This window comes from Tyto alba, unplaced genomic scaffold (assembly GCF_018691265.1).
Source record: "Tyto alba isolate M040663 unplaced genomic scaffold, T.alba_DEE_v4.0 Super-Scaffold_42, whole genome shotgun sequence".
Classification (NCBI taxonomy): Eukaryota; Metazoa; Chordata; class Aves; order Strigiformes; family Tytonidae; genus Tyto; species Tyto alba.
Window position 1 is genome coordinate 18,080,485 of NW_024881318.1, and position 21,989 is coordinate 18,102,473.

General features: G+C 40.0%; 1 protein-coding gene across 2 annotated transcripts in view; it reads left to right on the forward strand.

Annotated features, from left to right (window-relative positions):
- The window catches only part of LOC104365979 (oncostatin-M-specific receptor subunit beta), a 35,746-nt gene that overhangs the window by 9,965 nt on the left and 3,792 nt on the right, over nt 1-21,989 (forward strand). Inside the window, exons 5-18 of one of the 2 annotated variants that reach the window (XM_042804416.1) lie at nt 1,655-1,818; nt 4,452-4,611; nt 8,247-8,528; nt 9,131-9,263; nt 10,627-10,784; nt 12,883-13,019; nt 14,231-14,390; nt 14,914-14,990; nt 15,417-15,633; nt 16,263-16,445; nt 17,643-17,744; nt 18,191-18,370; nt 20,105-20,269; nt 21,834-21,912. In XM_042804416.1, coding sequence (XP_042660350.1) covers nt 1,655-1,818; nt 4,452-4,611; nt 8,247-8,528; nt 9,131-9,263; nt 10,627-10,784; nt 12,883-13,019; nt 14,231-14,390; nt 14,914-14,990; nt 15,417-15,633; nt 16,263-16,445; nt 17,643-17,744; nt 18,191-18,370; nt 20,105-20,269; nt 21,834-21,912 — 2,197 coding nt within the window. Of the gene's footprint in view, nt 1-1,654; nt 1,819-4,451; nt 4,612-8,246; nt 8,529-9,130; nt 9,264-10,626; nt 10,785-12,882; nt 13,020-14,230; nt 14,391-14,913; nt 14,991-15,416; nt 15,640-16,262; nt 16,446-17,642; nt 17,745-18,190; nt 18,371-20,104; nt 20,270-21,833; nt 21,913-21,989 lie in introns of both variants that reach the window. The other variant, XM_042804415.1, reaches the window with a different exon arrangement.

Below are 21,989 nucleotides of genomic sequence, written 5' to 3' on the forward strand. Positions count from 1 at the left end.
AACAATTTGTAAAGGATTTGCTAAAAGAGAAACAATCCTCTCAGGAGTTTTTCATAAGTTGTTACTAATGGTACAATATATACTTTCCTTCATTTATTCCTTAATTATAGGCTGGACTTGTATAAACAACTAAGCTGTGTCAGTGTATGTATTCTAATAATTAATAAATATGCTTATAAAGTATTGTTTCCTTTGAGTAGGGATTGTTACAGCTGCTGCTTCTCTTGAGCCTTTAATTTCCTGTAGTTAATGTAAAGTTCTGTATGTAAGGAAACTGCTGCAGAGAAGTTAGTGCAGAACAGGTACTACAGGATAAATTGCAAAACAGTTTGAATATCTGATTACTGCCAGATACCTCTATCAAAATGTAGGTTCTCAAACTAAATTTCCTAAATGCTTGCATTTCTTCCAGTAATTTTGTGTAGAATTCTCATATAATCATTGGGGTCAGTGGGTGAAGCACATCAGAGAGACATGACTGGTGGTGGCAGTTCTGTGAGAAGGAGCTGCTAACGTCTCACAATCCAGCATGTCCCTGAGGACTGTGGCTGTTAGTGGACAGGAATGCCCAGAATGAGTTCTGTTGTATTAAAACACATAGTTATTTCTGTGATGTCTTTTCTGTGTCCTGGTCAGTATAAGCATTCTGACCCTGTTGTTTGTAACAGGCAGAAGCATCTTGGAAAGCAACTGTGGAAAAAAAAAGCCTGGTTACTTGGCCATTTCAATTCCATGGCTTCATTAACAACCAGATCAAGTTTTTTGGTTTTGGTTTGTTTATTCTTCAGGAAGGTGGGAAGATACGGATCAGTGAGCGCCATATTTTGTCTCTTCCAAGAGTTAGGATTTTTGGGAGTGGTGACAGAGCAAACATTGAAAAAGAGGGACCACTTATAAGGTGGTCTGTAGTTTTCAGCAGGCTAGTCATCTTAAGGGGCCTTTCCTTTCCTGACAGCAGAAGAGACTTCAGTCTGACTTTTAAACTTTGTTTTATTTGGGGAATTAACTCCAGACCCACAAAAGGATGGAAATGCCATATTAACTAGGTGTCTAATTCCAGTAGAAGAATCTGCAGCCCTAACTGAAGTACCTAAGCTCTGTGTAGAGCAACCAGGAATGTGCCTAATACTAGACTATCGTCTGAGCTAGCTAGCGGAGGGAAACGCTAAACCTAAGCGGTTCAAATACTTGATTTACATTAACTAATTTAATTTTGATTAGGTCAGAGAGCAAAATTGAACCTAGATTTTCTGCTTTAATGATGACTCAGTGGGGGTTGGGATTTCTTGGAATTCAGTCCCTGTTAATACATTATGTTGTTCTTCTTTATAAGACTATAAAGGGATGGATCAATATTCCCATACAGTAGCTAGAAAATTGAGGGCATAAAGAAGTTAAGTAGCATACCCAATGTCATGATGAGGGACTATTGAGTAGATTCAGGAACCTTATTCTAGTGTGATAATGCCTTAAAATGAAAGATTATCTTTGCTTTTGGTATTAACAGCATGGGTCTTGATTGCTTTTTTTTTTTTTTTTTTTCCTTCAGAACTGTCTGGTATGGAACCTGTCTTACCTCTAACCACTGTAGTTTTGGATCTTCTTTGTAACTTAGCTAAATATTAATATTTTTGTGTCCTTTTTCTGCTCCTAGAGTCCATCGTGTTTCCAGTAACATACCTTAACATTTCCAAGGATTTGGCTCTTCAGCGGCTGCTGGTGGAATGGGATGTTGGCAGATCAGCACATGATGCTGAGCTGGCAATGTCTTTTGAAATACAAGTCCGTCGAACAGATGAAACTACTTCTGTGTGGACGGTAAGTGTATTTTGAAAAGGTATATTAATTATTTACAATATAAAGGAAGCTAAAGGAAAACCAAATGTTCAGATCATATGCAAATAGTTTTGCTATATAAGTTTATGATTTTCAATGTAGTATTTACAAAACTGTACTAGAAATACCTCCGTATTTCACTAGGTGCCAGACTTGATCTAATCTTATGCTGGCTTTGTGCAAGAAAAATATTGGCTCAGATAAAGAAGTCATTTTCCACCTGCGCAGAATGTAGATATGCCTTCCATACCCTTACTGAGGAATTGTGGTGGGCAGACTTAGAAGATCTGATTTTGAAGGCTTCTGTTTCCCTTTCAGTGTGCAGGTTCCCTAAGCAGCCTCCCAGAAACATCCCTACCATTGCTCCTAAAGGCAGTCTTTTTTGTAGCAGGATAACTACCCTTCACTGGGGACTAGCTGAGCATGAGTCATGTTGCTGCAATTCCTTTCACCTTATGAACTAAATGATAGTCTCAGTGTGAGGGAAGTGTTTTAAGCCCCATGCTTGGCCCTGTTGGCAGTTACTTTACATCCATCTTTTCCAGTTAAGGAAGAAGGAGTGCTCTCTCTTTCAGAGTCCCTATCCTGCTAGTTTTCCTTAACACCTAAGCCAGTCAAATTTTGTGAAGAGGTTGAGATCACCCGAGTTATAGGTTTAGGCATGGTCCCAGTGTTTTCCCCAGTTTGTGACTTCAGAATGAGAACTTTTGTCTAAAGAAAATTTCCTCTCCCTTGCATTTGGCAGACTCTTTTGGGAACTAAATGCATGTGTTAGGGATATTATGAGACTGATCTGAGTCAATCTGCCAGTTGAACTATGGAAGAATATGAAATTCACATGTTAATACTTAGTAAAACTGGAAAACTGCTCTAGCTCATTTAAAACTATTTGTGAGAAAGCACATAAAGCAGAGAAGGACTTACTTTTCTGAAAGCAGAAGTCAATAAAATAAGATGGGCACTGTTGAGAATCATAACTTACTCTGATAAGCCAAGCTGGTAGTATTTTTTCTCTGAGTTTGAAGAACCACACCTTCACTGCAGATGATATCTAGGCAGTTCAGAAGATTTTGACCACTTTGATAGGTGGAATAGGGTTTTTAACACCCCATGAATAGATCTAACCTTGAAATAAAGAACTGGGGCCATGTAGCTACAAACAATTAAGTGTTTTCTTGCAGTGTCCTTCCAACAAACTCTTACTAACTTGCTGGAAGAAAGAGTTTTTCGAATCCAAGGATGTAGTCTGTCCTGTTACTCATAATAAACATGACAAGGAAAATAAACAGGGTATTTTGGATGTCATTACCACGCAGGAATGCATTTGCCTCCGTGTTTTTCTGAATAATGTGTACCAGTAAAGAAACTCTGTGAGTCTGCTTATATCAAAGTACAGTCAGTCTATATAACTTTCAAAGTAGTGACTATATTCCTCAGTGCTATATCTAGGAAATTAAATTGTAAACTGATAGCAGAGTTTTTCTCAGAGTGGTGGTGCTGCTGATGGAAAGCAGTAATGGAGAGCAGTTTTCTAGTTGTCAGTGTGAGCCAGGGCTCTGGTACAGCTCATCCTAGCAGAGCAGATCCATATGCTGACCATCTGGTACAGTTGCTTTAAGAAGTGCTGAAATATATGTTCTGTTCTAAAATGTATTCATGATTACAGGTGATTGATAGAATTTCTGAGCCCTTTTTTTCCTGCTTCTTATGGGCTTTCATGCCAGGAGGGATTCACACTTGGGCTACTTTTTTGTCTGTCTGTGTGACTACATGGTGCCCTGGTTAGTTTGAGTTGCTGGCCTGTATAGTGGTGCAGCTTATTTAGTGCCCAGGTGGGCCTTAGTAGGTGCATGCTGAGAGATATTTGTAGGATATCTTGTCTTACAGAGCAGCAGAACATTTTCTATTATTTCCTATTTGTCTTCATAATTCAATATAAAAATGTTTGCCAAATTGCAGAGCATTTGACTCTCATGATTTTTTTAAGTCCTTTTTATATTTTAGGCTGTCCTGTCACCTTCATGAAGCTCTAACAGTTTTTGTTGTATTTTTTCATGTTTCTAGCATGTATATATTACAGCAATCAAACTTTTGGGGGAAATCAGCAGATATTTTCCTATTCTGCCTGTCACTGATGGTAGTACTGTTCTCAGAACTACAATGAGTCATCTACATAAATTGTTACTGGCCAGTGCAGATTCCTGCTACAATTCAGAGCCAGGGATATGTAACCCAGAGAATTAGACAAGGTGTACTTGCAGGCAGCAGCATCTGTGTGTGCTGTTATTCATGAATTAGCAGGCACAAATAACACACTGAAAGTCTCTGAGAGGACATCCATTTAATGAGAAGCAGGGCCTGACTCACAACTATGCTGTCAGAATCAAGTAGTCTTGCCAGCACATCAGTCACTCCACGGCTGCTAGTACAGATTTGTAAGCAGTTACTTAGCTTACTAGTGTGAGATCATGTGTAGCAAGTAGGGATTTCAGAGATTCACTTTTCAAAAGCATTTTCCTCCTCTGAGCTTTTTCTCTCACTGCTTTTGATTGTACTTCCAAAGTGTCTACACATCACTGTTTTCAATACTTTGCCTTACTGACCTTTGTTTGTAGGAGTTTCATAATGTTACACTTGATAAATCAGGAAAGCCTCTTCATTGGATATGGGATTCAGACTTACCTTTGGAGTGTATGGCACATTCAGTGAGGATCAGAAGCAAAGCAGAAGCATCAAAAATCTGGAGTCGATGGAGTCTGTGGGAGACTGTTCTGGGTAAGCAAAAAAAGACTGCAAGATTGGTTTTATTTTTTCCACTACAAAGCTAGATTGTAGTTCACCAGTGACTGTAACAGTGAAGTCCAGTTCAGGAGAGATGGCATCAAATCAAGAATCTATTTTTAATTCTTTCATCTCCAGGCACTAACTAACTCTTTTTTTTTCTGACAATAATAGCAGTGCTTTAGCCATTCTTTTAATTTGCAGACTATCCTCCTAAGCTAGTAGAGCAAAAGTTTTAGAGCTTTTATTGCTCACGCGTTAAAATAATGCAGCGCAGAGTGGCGTAGGATTTTGGCTAGGCCCTGGTGTAGCCTGTCACCAGGTCAGACACAGCCTCAGCCCAGACCTGGGGAGGGGAGAGGAAACCCATAGCTATAGCTACACCATCTGATACATGTGGTGCTTTTGCCTGGGGTTCATAGCTTTGCTTAGTATTGAAGAAGCAGAGAGAGAAGACCAAGTCAGCTCCTTCTGTCACTTGGAATGAACTGCTGTGAATTATATGAGCGTAATCAGGGAGTGAACCAATCATGTAATTAATGATATCACAAAAACCATTACTTTTTTTTTTGGGGGGGGGGGGGGAGGGGGATTACAATTTCTTACTATAACAGTTTGTTTTCCAGAGAATTTGGTTTAAACAAAATATGTAACTGCTTTATTAAAAATGTCTACAATGATTTTTTTAAAGAAACACTATCCTAGTTTGGAAGAGCAAGGGCTTTTAGTTATGGGAGACATCAAAGTTAGTAGAAGCATCACAGGTCTATATACCTGGATTGTGGCACATAAATTGCCTATCTCCCTCACCTTACGTAATGAAAAGTACAATGCAAGGCTCCTTTTATTTTTCACTAACCTCATCTTAGAGATTTTATTTTTTCAATTGAAATTGAATAAGGATCAAAAATACTATTTCTTTTTCACACACTGATCCTGAATTACAGACCTGATTTAGAGCTGTCTGAAAGATAGTGACTCGAGACTTCCTCAGATATTTGGATCAGATTCTTGGGAGTAAATTTTATCTGCAACCTATGCAAAAGCCTGTGAGTGACTTAAGTCCCACTAATTTTTGCATCCAGTGCAACATTGAAAGCCATAGGACTGTCATTCCAACTTGAGTATCCCCTTACTGATTTGATTCATTCAGACTTTAATCCTCTTAGCTGACTTCTGCATGAGCTTCGGAACACGGCAGTTGTCGTGGTTTAACCCCAGACAGCAACTAAGCACCATGCAGCCGCTTGCTCATTCTCCCCTGGTGGGATGGGGAAGAGAATCCGAAGAGTAACATTGAGAAAACTCGTGGGTTGGGATAAAGACAGTTTAATAGGCAAAGCAAAAGCAAGCAATCCAAGCAAAGAAAACCAAGGAATTGATTCACTACTTCCCATCAGCAGGCAGGTGCTCAGCCACCTCCAGGACAGCCAGGCTCAATCATGCATAACAATTACTTAGGAAGACAAATGCCATCACTCCGAATGTTCCCCTCCTTCTTATTATTCCCCCAACTTTTTATGCTGAGCACGATGTCACATGGTATGGAGTATCCCTTTGGTCAGCTGGGGTCAGCTGTCCCAGCTGTGGCCCCTTCCAAATTCTTGTGCACCCCCAGCCTACTCACTGCTGGGGTGGTGTGAGAGGCAGAAAAGGCTTTGGCTCTGTGTAGGCACTGCTCAGCAGCAACTAAACCATCCCTGTGTCATCCAGAATGTTTTCAGCAGAAATCCAAGCCATAGCCCCATGCTAGCTACTATGAAAAAAATTAACTCTACCCCAGCCAAAATAAAAATGTTTGCCACCCTGTATTCCATACAATTTGTGTCATGCTCATGTCCCACACTATCCAATACATTCTCACTACCCACCAGCTGCCTTCCCATCCTTTGATAAAATACACAGCTATTATTCCCTTAGTTTGTGGATCACCCCTGTGAAATGCGTGTAAAATGTCCACAAATATCTACCAAATGTCCATTGAGCTCATTTAGTCCGTGACTTTGGGCTCCATCTGTTATGGTGGTCACTCAGGACAGGAGAGGTGGTGGGTTGTGTGAAGTTATGGGGCACTAAAGCCAGCTCAGGTCGAGTCACTGCTGCGCTTGCACTGCTTTTTATAAGGTTTGTTCTCCACTGATTCAGGTGGTTCCTGCTATAGTAATTCCCATAACATACAACCCAAATAATGCGGAACAACAATTTAAAGGTTTTTCCATTACAGTTTCCACCCCTGGTCCCTTTGGGCCAGGTTATAGGGTTAAAATTGCGGTGAACTTCTCCCCTTGTTCCTAGCCTGGCTAGCAACGAGAGGTTTCTCCTATAGTAATTCCCATAACACACAACTCAAATCCCAGATTGCAACAGTTTAAAGGTATTTCCATTACCATCTCTGCCCTGGGTCCCTTTGGACCAGCCCATGGTGGGGGTTTAACATTGCAGTGAACTCCTCCCTTTGCCCCTGCTCTGGCTTAGACTTATCCCCACGCTGCAGTCCCTTAGGTGTGTACCCAAGTGGAGCCTTATTCATGAGCCCCAGGATCTCCAGGGGCATACCTGCTGTGGCACAGAGTTAGCCACTATCACACTGAGGTACCCCTGTTCCAGCCTGGCCTTCTCCTTGGGCCACGATGCCTCCAGATACGCCTGCTCCAGCGTGGCCTCACCCACAGCCCTGCTCCCTTCAGAAGTAAACCTGCTCCAGCATGGCCTTACCCAAGGCTGCAGTCCCTCCAGGGAGGTACCTGCTGTGTCTTGGGCTCTTATCCATGACCACGCGCTTTGAGGTGCTCCAGCATGACCTCAGGCACAGTCCCTGATGCTTCAGGGTGGGCTTACTGCAGCGTGGACTTAGCCACAGCCACAGATACTTTAAGGTGTACTTTCTCCAGTGCGGACTTATCCCGGGGCCACACTCCCTTCAGAGGTATGCCTGCTGCAGCACGGACATAACCACAGCCACAGATGCTTAGAGATGTGCCTGCTCCGGTGTGCACTTATCCATGGCCACAGGCACTTAGGGGTGTCCTGCTCCCATGTGGACTCATCCACAGGTCACAGTCTTGAGTTCACAGTGGGGCTCCAGCCTGTCCAGTGCAGCAGCACAGAAACAGCAGCGGTGCCCTGGCCGTCTGCCAGCCCAGGCACGTCGCCAGTGCTGCTATCAGGATGCCCCCAGGCACAGCAGAGTAAACCCAAAACACAGCATTGTACCAGCTACTAGGAAGAAGATTACCTCTGTCCCAGCTGAAACAAGGACAACGTTTTTCTAGGCCCCTGTTCATAATCTTCAAGAGCAGGCATTGTGGCTGTAAGAGGCAGGAAGTAGTGTTCATCTTTAAAGGCAGTTCTTGAGTGCACACTACTTCCCCTAAGTGAAAAGCAGTGAGATGGATTTAGTCTCTTGGGTAGTTTGTTGGACTACGTTATATGTTTATGGATTTAAGAGAAATATAGTTATGATTACATGTGAATTTTATCTTTGTATGGGGAAAAACATTAAATAAAAGTCCATGAATGGATAATATAACATTAGAAGATTCTTGTATAAATGCTACAGTTGTGTGTTCTGGTTGAAGGCTGCTGCCATGAGCGAATTTTGAAATGGTTTATTATGTATTAATTTGCAGGCCTGGACACTTCAAATAACAGTAGACCACAAATCTTTCCAAATGAAAAAATTGTAGAGGAAGGCTCTGACATCACTCTTTGTTGCATTGGAAGGAAAGGTCAAGTCATTAAGGAATTCTTTCTAGACCCAGCTGTTCATGGTTTCAACCGCACAAATGGTCAAGTTGGACTTCTCACTGTGAAAAATGTGGCACATCAAAAAGTGCCTCACATCTCTGTCTATTGTAAAGAGTCTTGCAATGATGATCATTGCTATGATGAGGCCGTTTTCATTGTTGGTAGTAAGTTAATGCTTTATTACAGTTCTATTTTCCTGTTGTTTTAAAGTCAAGAATGGCTGGGAGAATAGGGGGAGGAAAAAAGCTTGCTGTAAGTTGTCATTGTCCTGTCATTTCCAGCTGAACTCTGTTTAGTGTCTGACTTCAGATCTGTACACTTGCATATAGAAAGCATTAATGAATAGCATTAAATGTGTTCAGATTAATCTCATTAATTGATCCTAGGACAGGTGACTGCTTTTTAAATATACCTCTCCATTTAGGAGTTCAGCTTCATTGGCTGTGTGCATCTGGTAAAAACTCAGGACAGTATGCGTTTCAAAGGCTAGTCACAATTTTTACAGGTATAAAACAATTCAGATTAAATTAATGTATGAATATAACAAAAAATAATAATATATGGAAGTGTTTGGATTGCAGTTAACTGATGGTGTTACCCTAATTTTCTTTGCAGAGTGGTAATTGAATTATTATAGTTGAAATAGTAACATCTGTAGTGAACCAGACTTTGTACATATCCATTATTTTTAGTTTGTTAATATAGTAAAAATAATGATGACCTTGACTACCATGCTGTTGATGTTTTTTTGTCCATTCTCTCTGAGAAGAACCACCTGATACACCTAGTGATTTTTCCTGCCAAACCCAAGACATGAGAATAGTAACATGTACTTGGAGCCAAGGAAGAGACACCAATCTTTACGGACGTCATTCACCAAAATACACCTTGTCTGAAGAGTAAGTCTCCTTATAGTGACATAAGTCAGGCCTGTGCTGTACTAAACAGTCACATTCTTTCCTTTAAAATTTGTGGAAATGCTTTTTATCCTTGTTGGAATTAGCTGTCTGCCTCTTTCCAGCTCACTGGTTTTCTTATTTAAGGAGGTTTGAGCAGTGCAGAACTGCTCTGAATTAGACTACGTGTAACAAAGTTGCAGGTACATCACACCAGGTTCTGCTCCATAAAGCTTGTTCCAATCATTCCTTTGGGTTAATTTGTTTGGATATCTTTCAGCAGGTCTGAAGACAGCCTGCAATCAGGATATATAGTACCTTAAAAGTATAAAGTAGTTATTGGGTAGCACACACAACAAATAGCTAGGATTTAATCAGCCGGTAGGCTGAGTATTAGTGTGTTCACAATCCGTTGGTGCAGATGCTGAGTCAAACTGATGATTCCCAGCTAAGCGCCAGTTAGCGTGATTAGCGTCCCAAGTTCTTTTTTTTCTGTAGGATTTTATAACTTTACATGCTGGTGTTTTCCTTCTAGAGCGCTTGACCTACTGACAGTCTGATCTCAAAACTCCTACTTCTGTCTATAATTTCAGATTTATTTATTTATTTACTTATTTTGTAAAATCTCTCTGCGGACTTTCTCGCAGCTCTTAGCAGTTCAAGTCAAGGTTACACAGCTGTGTCATATCAGACCTGACCCTTGGTTCCTTGCTAGAGAGGCATTTAAATGGAGAGGAGAGGGGCTTTACAGTAAGGTCTGCAGAGAAAGGGGAACTCATAAAACAGGACAGATATGTCATCATCACAGCAAACTTCAATCAAAATATCTCAGCAGAAGGCAGGTCATCATTGCATATACATTCATGGTCACTGCATCATTCACTTTCATTAAGACACTGTGATTGTGATTTAAAAGGATGCCATGGAAGGTTAGAAGATGCACTTGAAATTTCTGCTTTATTTAAAAGCATAATGGTAGACATGTTAATAGATTAATTCTTGGCAAATAAGCCCCTAGTTTAGAATTTCCATGAGGAAATCGCTAAAAGCAATTTAGCTGTATCTTAAAAGTATAGAGTAAACTTAGCTGTATATTAAAAGCATAAAGTAAACTTTGCTGTATCTTAAAAGGATAAAGTAAACTTAGACTTTGGAGAAAATTTTATCCTAGTTGTAAGAATATCTGTATTCATCCTACTTCATGGTAAGAGAGAGAACTGGGTGGCTTCTTCACTGTCCCCCTCAGCCTTATTTTTTATGACATATTCTAGTTGAGCAACAAAAATTTCAACATCTATGTTGGTTGTACGTTATGGAAAAATGTCTTTTTCTTTTTTTTCCACTTCTCGCCCCTCCTCTTTGATAGGTTTTCCCAAAAACCAGTTCCATGCACAGTAAGTTGTTCTGAGCAGTGTTCATGTTCTTGGGATATAGACCAGCAGAGGATCTGTAATATTACAGTGACTGTGGAAAACCCACTGGGAAAGAAAACTGCCACGGATGTTTTTGATGTAACTCACAGAAGTAAGGCCTTTTCTATGTCTTTGTCGAGGGTTTTTTGTTGCAGGCCTTGTCCTCGTTCTAATCTTAATACTTGAGTGCCCCAGTTTAATCTATGAAGTCCTTGATTTTTATCTTCCCAGTTTTTATTAATTATCTGTCCCTGTACTATAGTTATCTGCTGTCTCTTCAGTTTCAGCTTTGCAAAGCTGTGATAGTGATAGAAAACAGCTTCACTCCAGAGGTCAGATCTGGTTATTGAAATGAACCCTTAATGCTTCAAAATCTGCTGCTTTGCTGAAGCTGGTTCATAGCATAGGGAGCAACATGATACAAGGATATAAAATGGGGAGTTAATGAAAAATACCTGTGTAGGTTACTTGGAAATTAGTCCTTTCTTCAGAATATTATTGCTGATGTTATTGTCTTTCCAAAATAAAGTGGAGATGCACATTTTGAAAAGCCAGTAATTAAAATTACTAAAACTTCTCCAAATAAGATGTGATACAGGTGTAAGAAACTATTGCCAGGAAAGAGATACTAGTGCAAACCTGTCTTGGTGCTACTACGGGGCAGTAACATCTGCTGTGCTACTGTAAGGGAGGAAGAGTAGTTCATCATCAGTGAAATAAAACAGGTTATTCTGTGAGCAGTAACTGATGGCTGTGGTTCATTTTTCCCTATTAGTTGTTGTCCTTTATCACAGTGTGCCCCAGGTCCCATAAGTTCCTACCTACTCCTGCCTCAAAATAGCTGAGTAATTCCTGTGTCTCTAGCAGTATTTCCAGTTCTCCTTCTGTCTTCTAGCCCCACCACATCCACCTCAGTGTTCCCTATGCCCTGTGGCCGTCTCACCTCTTTGAAGAAGCAGGAGGCAGTGTGTGCTTTGCTTAGCTCTGAAGCTGGCAGGCTGATGGTCCCGGAGGCTGTAGGTGCAACTGCAGCATTCTGACAGCACTTCTCTCCTCAGAGGCACCGATTACAGTTTTGCTAGACATGCTTTTTCATACGACATGTAGGAATATATGTTAAATGCTTGTCTGTTAAATTTGTCTCAGGGAAGCATGAGAGTTCTAAAAGTTGATTATTTGATTGTTTGGGGGTAGTAGAAATAGAGCAGAAAGAAAGTGGAGGAGGAAGCTGACAGGTTGTAGTGAAACAACACAGTATTACAAACTAAGTTTTCATAGGAAATCAGGCTGAAATAACTTACATTCAGTGTGCTAAGTACATTAAAATTTTATGACAGATTTCTTTTTCTAGTTCTAATGATTGTTACAAGTTAAAGAAATGGCATAAAATATTTATGATGAGTTAACCTTTTAAATAGTGATTGCTGTAAAGACCTTCATATTTTCTCTGATCCTGGATATATTTTCAGTAGAATTTTCCTTAATTAAAGGATGCCAGCAAGTAGAGGAAAACTGAAGTCCATTGTTTCCAATTCTGCATGTGGTAGCTGAGACTTTCTGTATCAAACACAAGCTCCTTTGAGTCTGGAAGTCCTCAAATTGTAATGCTTGATTCATGAAGTTCTAGGACAATGGCCAAAGCTGTAAACATACCACTCGCATTGCTGTGTCTTATTCCTTACAACTGGACTGATATGAGAGAGTTTGATACCTGCTGCTCTCGCTGAATACTTCTTGCATATCAGTAAAGGATATTCAGAAATCTTTTGAAAGAAGTAGCATAGGCACTGTTAACCAGAGAGTAACTACTGTCAGGATTCAATGTAAGAGTTGTGAATAAAATTTCTGGTGAAGACACTAGATTCTGGAGTGTAGAAATGTAGCAAATGTTACTCACCATGCTGTATCAGGAGCCTCCACCAGGCCCCAGATTAAAGATTTTTACTGCATTTGCAGTAAAAGTCTCTGACTTTTTCTTTTGTTCATGGTGTTCCAAAATATTTCCAAGTCAGGACAAGGTTTTTTTTTTTTTAAATCCTGTGTAGCATTTACATTCTGAAATTAATTTTTACTAATTTGTATCTTTACTTCTAGACTGGCTGAAAAATCTGTATCTCTTCTTTGCTTTTATTGCTCAGCTAAAATACTTTAAAATACTTTTGTATATATTTTCTGTTTTACAAGACCTAACTCAAGTTTTCCATTGGCAGTTTATCCTGCTGCACCTTTCCAGCTGTGGGAAGAATGCACAGATACAGAAATCACATTACATTGGAAACATCGAAACAAAGGAATTGAACTCTTTTGTCAGACTGAAGTGCACCAGCCTGATGGGAAAGTAGAACTGGTACGAAACCCAAATTTCATACTCAAAAACATAGCAAGTATCTCTCTGATGTAAGATTAAAAAATAATTCCCCAGCAACATGAATACACTCTAAAACCATGAGCATGCTGGTATGTCTGTTTGCTGGATTTGTTTGCTCCCAAGCTCTACACTGATGTGGTTCATGTGAGCAGCCATTGCTGGCACTAATTGATACTCTCAACACTTCCTATACTGCTGGTCGAAGTGTACGGTGTGAATGGTCTGCATATGTGGCTCTGTCCTCTGCTGGGTGGGTTCTGAGATTTGTTGAATTACGTGAAAATACTTGTGGGCCTTATCATCTTACACACAAATGGTGGAGAGGTGTGTTGAAGACTTTTTTTGTATTAGTCCAAGAGCTTTCTGTGTAATATTGTCTGTACTTGGTGATAATGTGTCTGGTTTCTAGTGATGGAGCCCCAGAACAGTTTTTCTTCTCATCCTCTTCCATCACTTTGAAGATTATTGGAGTAGACTCCTTGTCTTGTTCCACCTCTTTCACAAGCAGTGCAGCTAACTGACTCTTTGAATGTGTACTGTGGTTTCTCTGAAGCCCTTTTCTTAGGAAGGGAGCTTGCCTTTACCATATTAAAAAGGCATTATGAAGATCAGGATCAAGCTGCATTCTGCCTTAAATATTGCTCAAGAGCTGTTGGATCAAATGGCTGCCCCAGCTGACCATTTCAGGAGACAATTTAGAGGAGAAGCTTAAAAGCATGCTCACTTTTTGACTCCTACCAGAACTTCACCCTGTCTCTTAGGAGGGAGTGGGAGAAAAGGTTGGGGAAAAAATTGAAAGAAAATGTAGCTGTAGATGCTGTGCATAGATCTGGAACAGCATCCTACTTACATGAACTGAGTGAGAGACTCAGACTCTGGATAAGATCTCAGTAGATTCCCTTCTGGATGTAGAGAGTAGTCATTTGACAGATTGTGAGTGACTCCTACTCAGACAGTTACACAGAGATGGCTTTCAGACCTCTTTTTTGATCTTTTGCTCTTGTGCATATATTTTTTTTTCTTTTTTTTCTTTTTTTTTTTACTTGTTACTATTGTTCCGTGATTATCTTTTCCAAGTCAAGCTTAACTGGCTACTGTAGGATCTAGAGGAAGAACTACTCTTTCAGAAAAAAATCTCTTGCTAATGAAGCTGAACTAAGCTCTGACTGTTCTGTTTTTCTGTCTTGCAGCATAATGGCTCACACACGCATCACCATTATGGCAGCATCACCCTGGGTGGACTGCAGCCATACACTGCATACACAGCTAGAGTACACTGCGGGGCAGCTAAGCATTTCTGGAGGTGGAGTGAGTGGAGCGAAGCCCGAACCATCAGAACAAAGGAAGCAAGTATGTCCAGACTATTGAGAAAGGAAGATTGAAGGATGTTCTTCACTTGCCACCTCTGTTTGCTATTTGTTGCTATTCTTCTGCTGTGTAGCTAAAGCAGGCCTGTTGCATGCATAAAAGTACAAGCACACTAAGTGAACCTTAAGAAGGTGGCTTCTTAAACAACTCTTATCCGACCTGCCAGTCTCTGCCATTTCAACCAGTGCAGGCAGTGGGAAATCCAGTGGGAGGACAGACAGACTTAGTTACAGTGTTCAGTGGGGACTGGAGGAACAGTGCAGAGGGGGGAACAAGCACCTGGGAAATGTAAGGAGAGAAAAATTTTCTAGAGAAATGAACCAGACATTCATTCAGAAAAAAGAATGAAGGGAGGAAGAAATTAAAGGATGGTGTTTTGGCAAGATCTGGGAGCGATAGGGAAAAAGAGAGTTTGAGGGTGGAATTTCTTCAAATGGGAGGAAGCAAGTAAACAGTTTACCCTTTCTGCACCGAGAGCATCTTTGTTTTGCTGTATTTAATGCAGCTCCATCAGGGAAACTGGACATCTGGAGAGAAATTACACCTGTTCTGGGAGGGCGGAATGTAACCTTGTTCTGGAAGGTAAGACATCAGTACAAAAAATGAAACAAAACCCTTCATAATGGACTTAGAAACTTCTCCCATGAACTTTAACAAGTTTGTATGCACTTAATAACAATTTGGTATGAATATGTCTTTTAAGAATCTAAGACATATACTGTACATAACATATTTCAGATCATATGTAGCTGTATGATGGTGTGCTGTCCTGGCATTTCAGGCATATTTTTCTGTTTTTCTAAGTATTATAACAAGATAATTCCCATTACTGAGATTTCCACATTTCCATTTCAACCAATGTATGTATGCATGTATGGAAACAAGTGTTTATATTCTTACAGAAATAATATATTCAATTAGTTAGTTAAAGTTCTAAATGCTCCTCTCATATTTTTTTGGCAACATTTACTAAGTAATTGGTGTCTACCCCCATAACTTTTTCCCCAGCAAGCACCAGGTTTTCAAGCAAATGGAAGAAGTATTTCATATGAAGTAACTTGGGAAAAAGTAGAAGGTGGCTCTAAGCCTGAAAGCATCTCCTTTTCATCAGCCTACAATAGCACAAGGATTTCAATTGATAACCATTCCTACAGAATCAGTATCATGGCAAAGAACAATGTTAATTATTCACTTCCTTCAGTATTGATCATCCCTAGAGCTACAGGTAACAATAAGAGTATTTTCAGTTAGATTTCCATTAAGAGAGTTTTGTTTTTATCTATTTAAAGTGAAGTGATAATTTATCATCTTGGAGGAACAAATTAACCTGTCCTGTTAACTCACATGACTGTGTGATAATATCTGGAAATTACTGGGTTTTTGCCTACAGGGTGGTAACTGTATATATACTAAGCTTAAGTGCCTTGATCCATCCCTTACAACAGAAAGTCTGTCTTACACAGAGAGTCTCCTCAGAGCAAAACACATTTAGCCTTAAGCTAGGGCCTCAGACTCGTGGCAGGTGCCATGAAGGTGCTGCCACTGCCTTGCAGGGAATTCTTGTGTGTGATTTAGCCTCTTGTGACTTTCTGTTTATGACTCCAGGTTTCTGCAGTTGAGATCTTTTTATGAATATATAGTAATAATTACTGGATGTTTTTTGAGATGTCAACTTTCAGCATACAAAGAGATCAGCTTTCGGGATGTGAAAGATCCCATTTGCCTGTTAGCGAAGAAACACAACTATTGTATTACAGTTTTAACAGCTTAACACAGAAACTATATTGATCTTCATTTATGAATCTGAGGTCTCATGCAGGAAAATAATAGAGACTCTGTTTTGTTTGTTCCTAGGCACCAAAGAGCTTAAAGAAGAACAGGTTAATGGCACAGATGATGGCATATTTATTTCCTGGGAGCCCAGACATATATATGACAGTTATATTATCGACTGGTGTAACTTTCCGAAACTGCAGCCTTGTGATTTGCAGTGGAAGAGATTTGGGCCCAACACTTCCAGTGCTTTGATCAACTCAGGTGAAAGCCGAACAATTTTTCTTTCTGATGTCTGTGCAGCAATCATTCATGCTGTGGGCATTATTTGAATTTAGAAAACAAATCCTGTGGAATATTGAAGTCTGTGTAGTGCAAGTGTAATTCTTCAAACTCACATGGCATCGTGTTTTGCCTAGCAAATGAATTAGACACCACAAATGTGCCATCACCATTAAGCCTTGGAAGTCAGCATAGCATTTTAGAAAACTCAGCACAGTTTTTTAGAAAAAAACTCTTCTGAGTAGCTTGTAGTAACATCTTGAAGGAGGATGGTGAGGTTAATGAAGGAGTTAAAAATCTTTTAGCAGGAAAGATGCAAAATGGAGCTTTTCCTTATCTGTAACATGGGTCAGAAATTTAGACATGGGCAATTTAACACCCACTGGGCAGTGAGAGGTTTAGTGCTGTAAGTGTGCCACAAATAATGTATCTCAGCACCAGTCCTTGCTTAGGACCAGTTGTATGCTTTTTATCCCAGTGGTGGCTATTAGACCTAAACCCTTTCTGGCTGTGTGAAAGTTGCTCTGATATACTTCCACAGCTGCAAGAATATAGCCTTCCTGGAGTCTCTTGAGCTGGGAGTTTAGTTTGGAATGAAATATGTTTGAACAAAGTTTGACTGAACGCCTTTCAGTATGCAGTAAAGGAACTGCACTTCAATTCATACAAACACATGGGAGCCAGTGTCCTTACTGAAGGAGAGTGTGGTAACACATGGAAAAAATGTTGTCATGTTCTTCAGTGGGTGGTACTTGGTTAATCCGAATGGGAGTGGATGTTAGTGAGGATAACATGGAATCCTGATGCATGGGTATGTGTCCACATTAAACAGTCCAAAGCATGACCTTTGCCTGTGTCAGAATCAGATACTAAAATTATGTTGCTCTTTGATGCGTTCAGAGTCTATTGTACACTCATCTTGAATACTCTTGGGCAACAAAAATATATTACCACCCCCCCACCCCAAATTCTTCTTTCAGACGAATAAATGTGTTAAATTCACAGTATGCACACTAAGAATTGGTTTACCCCGTGTCTGTTTCAGTTGCTTTAATATCACAGCAGCACACAAAGAAGATTTCTAGTGGATTATAGATCTCTGTAGAAAGCAGTTAAATAAAAGCAAAACCAAAAGACAAATCATAACCTATTTTTGTAATCAGTTTCACTGTTTTCTAGCTGCTTTTGTTCCGGGGGTGAGGTACAAATTCCACATCTATGGATCTGTTGTTAATAGAGCCTTCTTACTGGAGAAGAAGACTGGTTATCTCAGGGAGCTACGTAAGTTGGCAACATGTTAAGGGTTTGTGTATTTGTTAAATTCAGCTGTCATGAACAGAAGAATTCCACAGCCTTCCTCCTGCAACCAGCTAAAAATTTATTTACTGTGTTGTTTCTGCATTAGTAGTGAAGCATTTAAAAGTTGTACAACAATGTACATGGCCCTACATTGAGGATATTTGACTAGTGCAGTGACCAGGTAGAGTCCATGTTAATAAGAATAGCTAAACAAAGCTGTGATTAGCAGTCACTGCTTTGTGTATAACATGGACTGCATGAAGGCTTTGTGAAGTTGACAGATTTTGTGGAGTACTTTGCCTTTGTTCAGCTTTTAAATACAAGATACAAACAGAAACAGTACATGGGGATTTAGATATTTTTCAAGTGACAAGATAAAAGTTGTTGAGGAATAATGGCAAGCTTAATGTAAATTTTCTTTCTTACAGCTCCTCTGCTTGACCCTATTGTGGAAAAAGTTGAACTGACTTTCAATGCAGTAACAATATCTTGGGATTCTTATTCCACAAATGAGTTACAGCCTGGTTTTGTAAGAGGCTACCATGTTTATATTTCACCTATACAAGAGGACTGCAGTTTGAAAGGATCCAAAAAACATGTTCTTCCAGGTATCTAAGCTCTGGGATTTAGGAAGCTGTGTTGTTAATATGGGTGAAAGACTTCATGGCTTTTGCTGATATTGCAGTCTCGAAGAAAGTTCAGATTAGGCAGGCAGATTGGTTCATTAGGCAACATATGGATTTCAACACCAGCTACTTTTTATTCTTCTCTAATGCTTGAGATGCTAATGGGTGGAAGCGTGTCCTGGTTTTATACAGATTTATGGCACCCATCCTGTTGTCTGTAGCTCCTTTTAACTCCAGTGTGAGCTTCAGAAAAGATTTTTGCAGTACTATAGGAGAAGTCAAGTTTCTGCCTCTTGTGATCTGAGTTCTGGTTGAATTTCAAAAACATCTGTTTGTGGTCTACTTGGATGAGAATCATAGGAAGCATGTTAGTTTTACTAGGATTTGAGGTATTTTAGAAATAGATGGGATATAATTTATTTCCTTCAGAAATGGAGCACTGTGTAAATTCCCCATTTAAATTCTTTTATAGTGAAAATATTTGTGGTTGTGCTCTACAGTGGAGTTTCTTCAGCAGAACTGAGCTGTGGGGCGGCACAAAGCCACGTTTAAACTTTTATATCTGATCTTCCTACTCTGCACTCAAAACTGCTCCAGATGACTTTGCTCCAATATAATTTTCAGATGTTCCCAACATGTTCAAGGATTTTTTTTTTTTTTTTTTTTTTTTAGCTTGCCTCTTCTTTCAGCTGGGTCATGTCCTGTATGAGATCTTTCTGCTGATTAGACTAGTACCAGGCTGAAAAGCTCAGTTTGAACTGAAGGGTGTATATGTAGAAGTTCCTATCATAACTAAACCTAAAACTAAACTAACCGTAGAAGTACCATAATTCTGCAAGTAATCTCAAGTAGACTTTTAAATGTTTAAATTGATGATTTCCTGCTTCCCTGTCTGAGCTAGCAGACAAAGGGTATGACTAGGAACAGTGGGTCTGGGAGTTGCACAATAGAGAGGCAAAGGAGTTTTTTGAAGGCAGAGATTCCTTGCTTTGGATTATCTTCAGAGAACTTGACCTAAGCTTAAGGGCTACAGAATTCTGGTGAAAAGGAAATGGCAAAACCCAAATAATTCTGTTAAAAAACTTTAGTAAAATGAAATTAAAATAAACAGCTGCAGCTTTTGACAGCAAGTTTTTAGGTGGTCTGCCAGAAGATGGTCAATGCTGTGGACAGTCCAGTTAGAAAGGATGTGAGTTCAGCCCAGTGGCAATGAGTCAGGATGCATCATCCTTCTCAGCAGAAAGTGTGCAAATTACAAAGCAGGCGAGCTGCCCATATTCTGTTATTTCAGTGGTCTAGCAGTCTCAGTTAAGCTGATTTGTAACATTTTGTGGAGACCTTATTGCAGCCTTTCAATACTTAAAGGGGTTTCATAAGAATGATGGAGAGACTATCAGGGAGTGTAGTGATAGGATGAGGGAGGTAGTGGTTTTAAACTGAAAGAGGGGAGATTTAGATTAAAGGAAGAAATTCTCCACTGTGAGGGTGGTGAGGCCCTGGCCCAGGGTGCCCAGAGCAGCTGTGGCTGCCCCCTCCCTGGAAGGGTTCCAGGCCAGGTTGGACGGGGCTTTGAGTGACCTGGGCTGGGGGAAGGTGTCCCTGCCCGTGGCAGGGGGGGTGGAACTGGATGATCTCTCAGGTCCCTTCCAACCCAGACTGTTCTGTGATTCTGTGATTCCATGATTCTGTGATTCTATTTTATCTGTTTCATTTTAGATGATTCAGTGCTATGTAAATACACAATTGAAAACCCAGAAGAAAAGAGATACACTGTGAAACACCTATTGTCAAACACAAAATACAGACTGGTGGTTAAAGCATATACAGGTGGAGGAGAAACTCCCATTGTTAACTTTAGATACATAGATACACCATTTAACTGTGAGTATTTGCTGTGGGAAATTTGTCTTCTAGCAGAGGGATGGATGATTTAAAAGGTTGGGTAATCTTCCTTTCTCAATGGAAAACATTTAATTCAACATAACATGCACTTGAGAAAGAATCCAACTGAGAAACAAAATGCACATACTGACAAGGTGTTTTGATACTTTTAAGTAGCTATGATTTTTTACTTTAGAATTAAAATAATTTTACATCCTTATTTAAGTCTGATATCTTTCTGGGGAATAGCTTGATATATACACATTTACATGACTAGTGAGCCCTGTTTGCTAGAATGCATTGAAGAATTGCATTTGAATTGTACTAGTTTTCTAATACAGAAAAAGCTACAGACTTGTGTGCAAACGGGTAATTTTGGTATGGATTCTTGAACTTCTAATGTTGATTCTTATTCTCATCAGTCTTTAAATCCATTGCCATGTTAACTCCTTCATAATTCAATAAATGTTTGTTGACTTGAGCATTGTAGTTTGCTAACTGGGCAGATTTGATCATCAAAACAGAACAGGAAATCACTTGCCTGTAGTTCTGTTCCCTTGAAAATACCACTCAGCAGTCGTGGTTGTGAAACTTATGATCCAAATCAGAGATGCCTGGTTTTGAAAAACTTGTTGGGGGTGGAGGTGAAGGGGGAGGGCTAGGAAAGGGTGGAGCATTGGCTTATGCAAGGAGACTGCATGCTTTAGGCTAACTAGCAGAACAGTGTCTAACCCCCCACGGTACCCTCACAGAGGCAGTTCTGCCTCTTACACCCATGTTCCAGCCTCCTGTAGCCAGCCTTATCTTCTGCAAGCACAGACATTTGTACAGCCACGCAGAGAGTCAAAATGGGGGCTTAATTAACCCAGAATTGATAAAAGGAGAATGTAACACAGGTCGATTTCCTGCTGTGGTGTGTGGTAGGGACACACAAACTCGCTGGCACAGGGCAAGAGCGCACTGGCCAGGGCAGAGGGAGAGCAAGCACTAACTAGTGCTCCCCCCCATCGTGCTTATTATAGCCTCAACTGTTTGTGAAAAACATAGCCCAAGGCTGCGTATTCTGACTAGAAGGAAATCCTGAGATTCATGTGTCAGCATAAATTCTAGGAGAACATGAACACTTGTGTGATGTCTGTCTTGCTACAGTCCATCCACACTGGAGGTACAGATGTTCTGACAATGTCTTGTGGTAAAAATCTGTTGTCTTTAGGGATTTGAGAGAAAACCTAAAAAAACCCAACCAAACAAACAATTAAGTGAGGTTATTGTTGTCTCAGCTTTTGGAAATTTACCTTGATAGTTAAGATGCCAACATGTGGACAAATTAAAAGCAATCCAGTAGTAATTCAGTTTTGGTAAAGGAAATCAAAGTTCAAAGCTGTATCCCAGAACTTCCAGCCAAACTATCTTGCAACTACAGGCCACACAGTTTTACTACTGAGTGGCAGGTATCCCATGTGGTCTTGATGTTATTTTTTGTTCCTGAAAAGGAACTCAGGCTATATTGACTTAACAGGTGAGAAGATGAAAAACAGATTTTTAATGTATTTTTCTTTCATAGCAAACACGCTGTACCTTCTAATCCTGCTAGTGATAATTCCATCACTAGTAGCTGCTATATGCCTCTGGAAGATGAAGTGGTAAGTTATAATGCATTTTTCTGTTGTAGACAGAGAACGTAACTAGTGTAATTCACAAACCACAGCTGCAGCTTGAT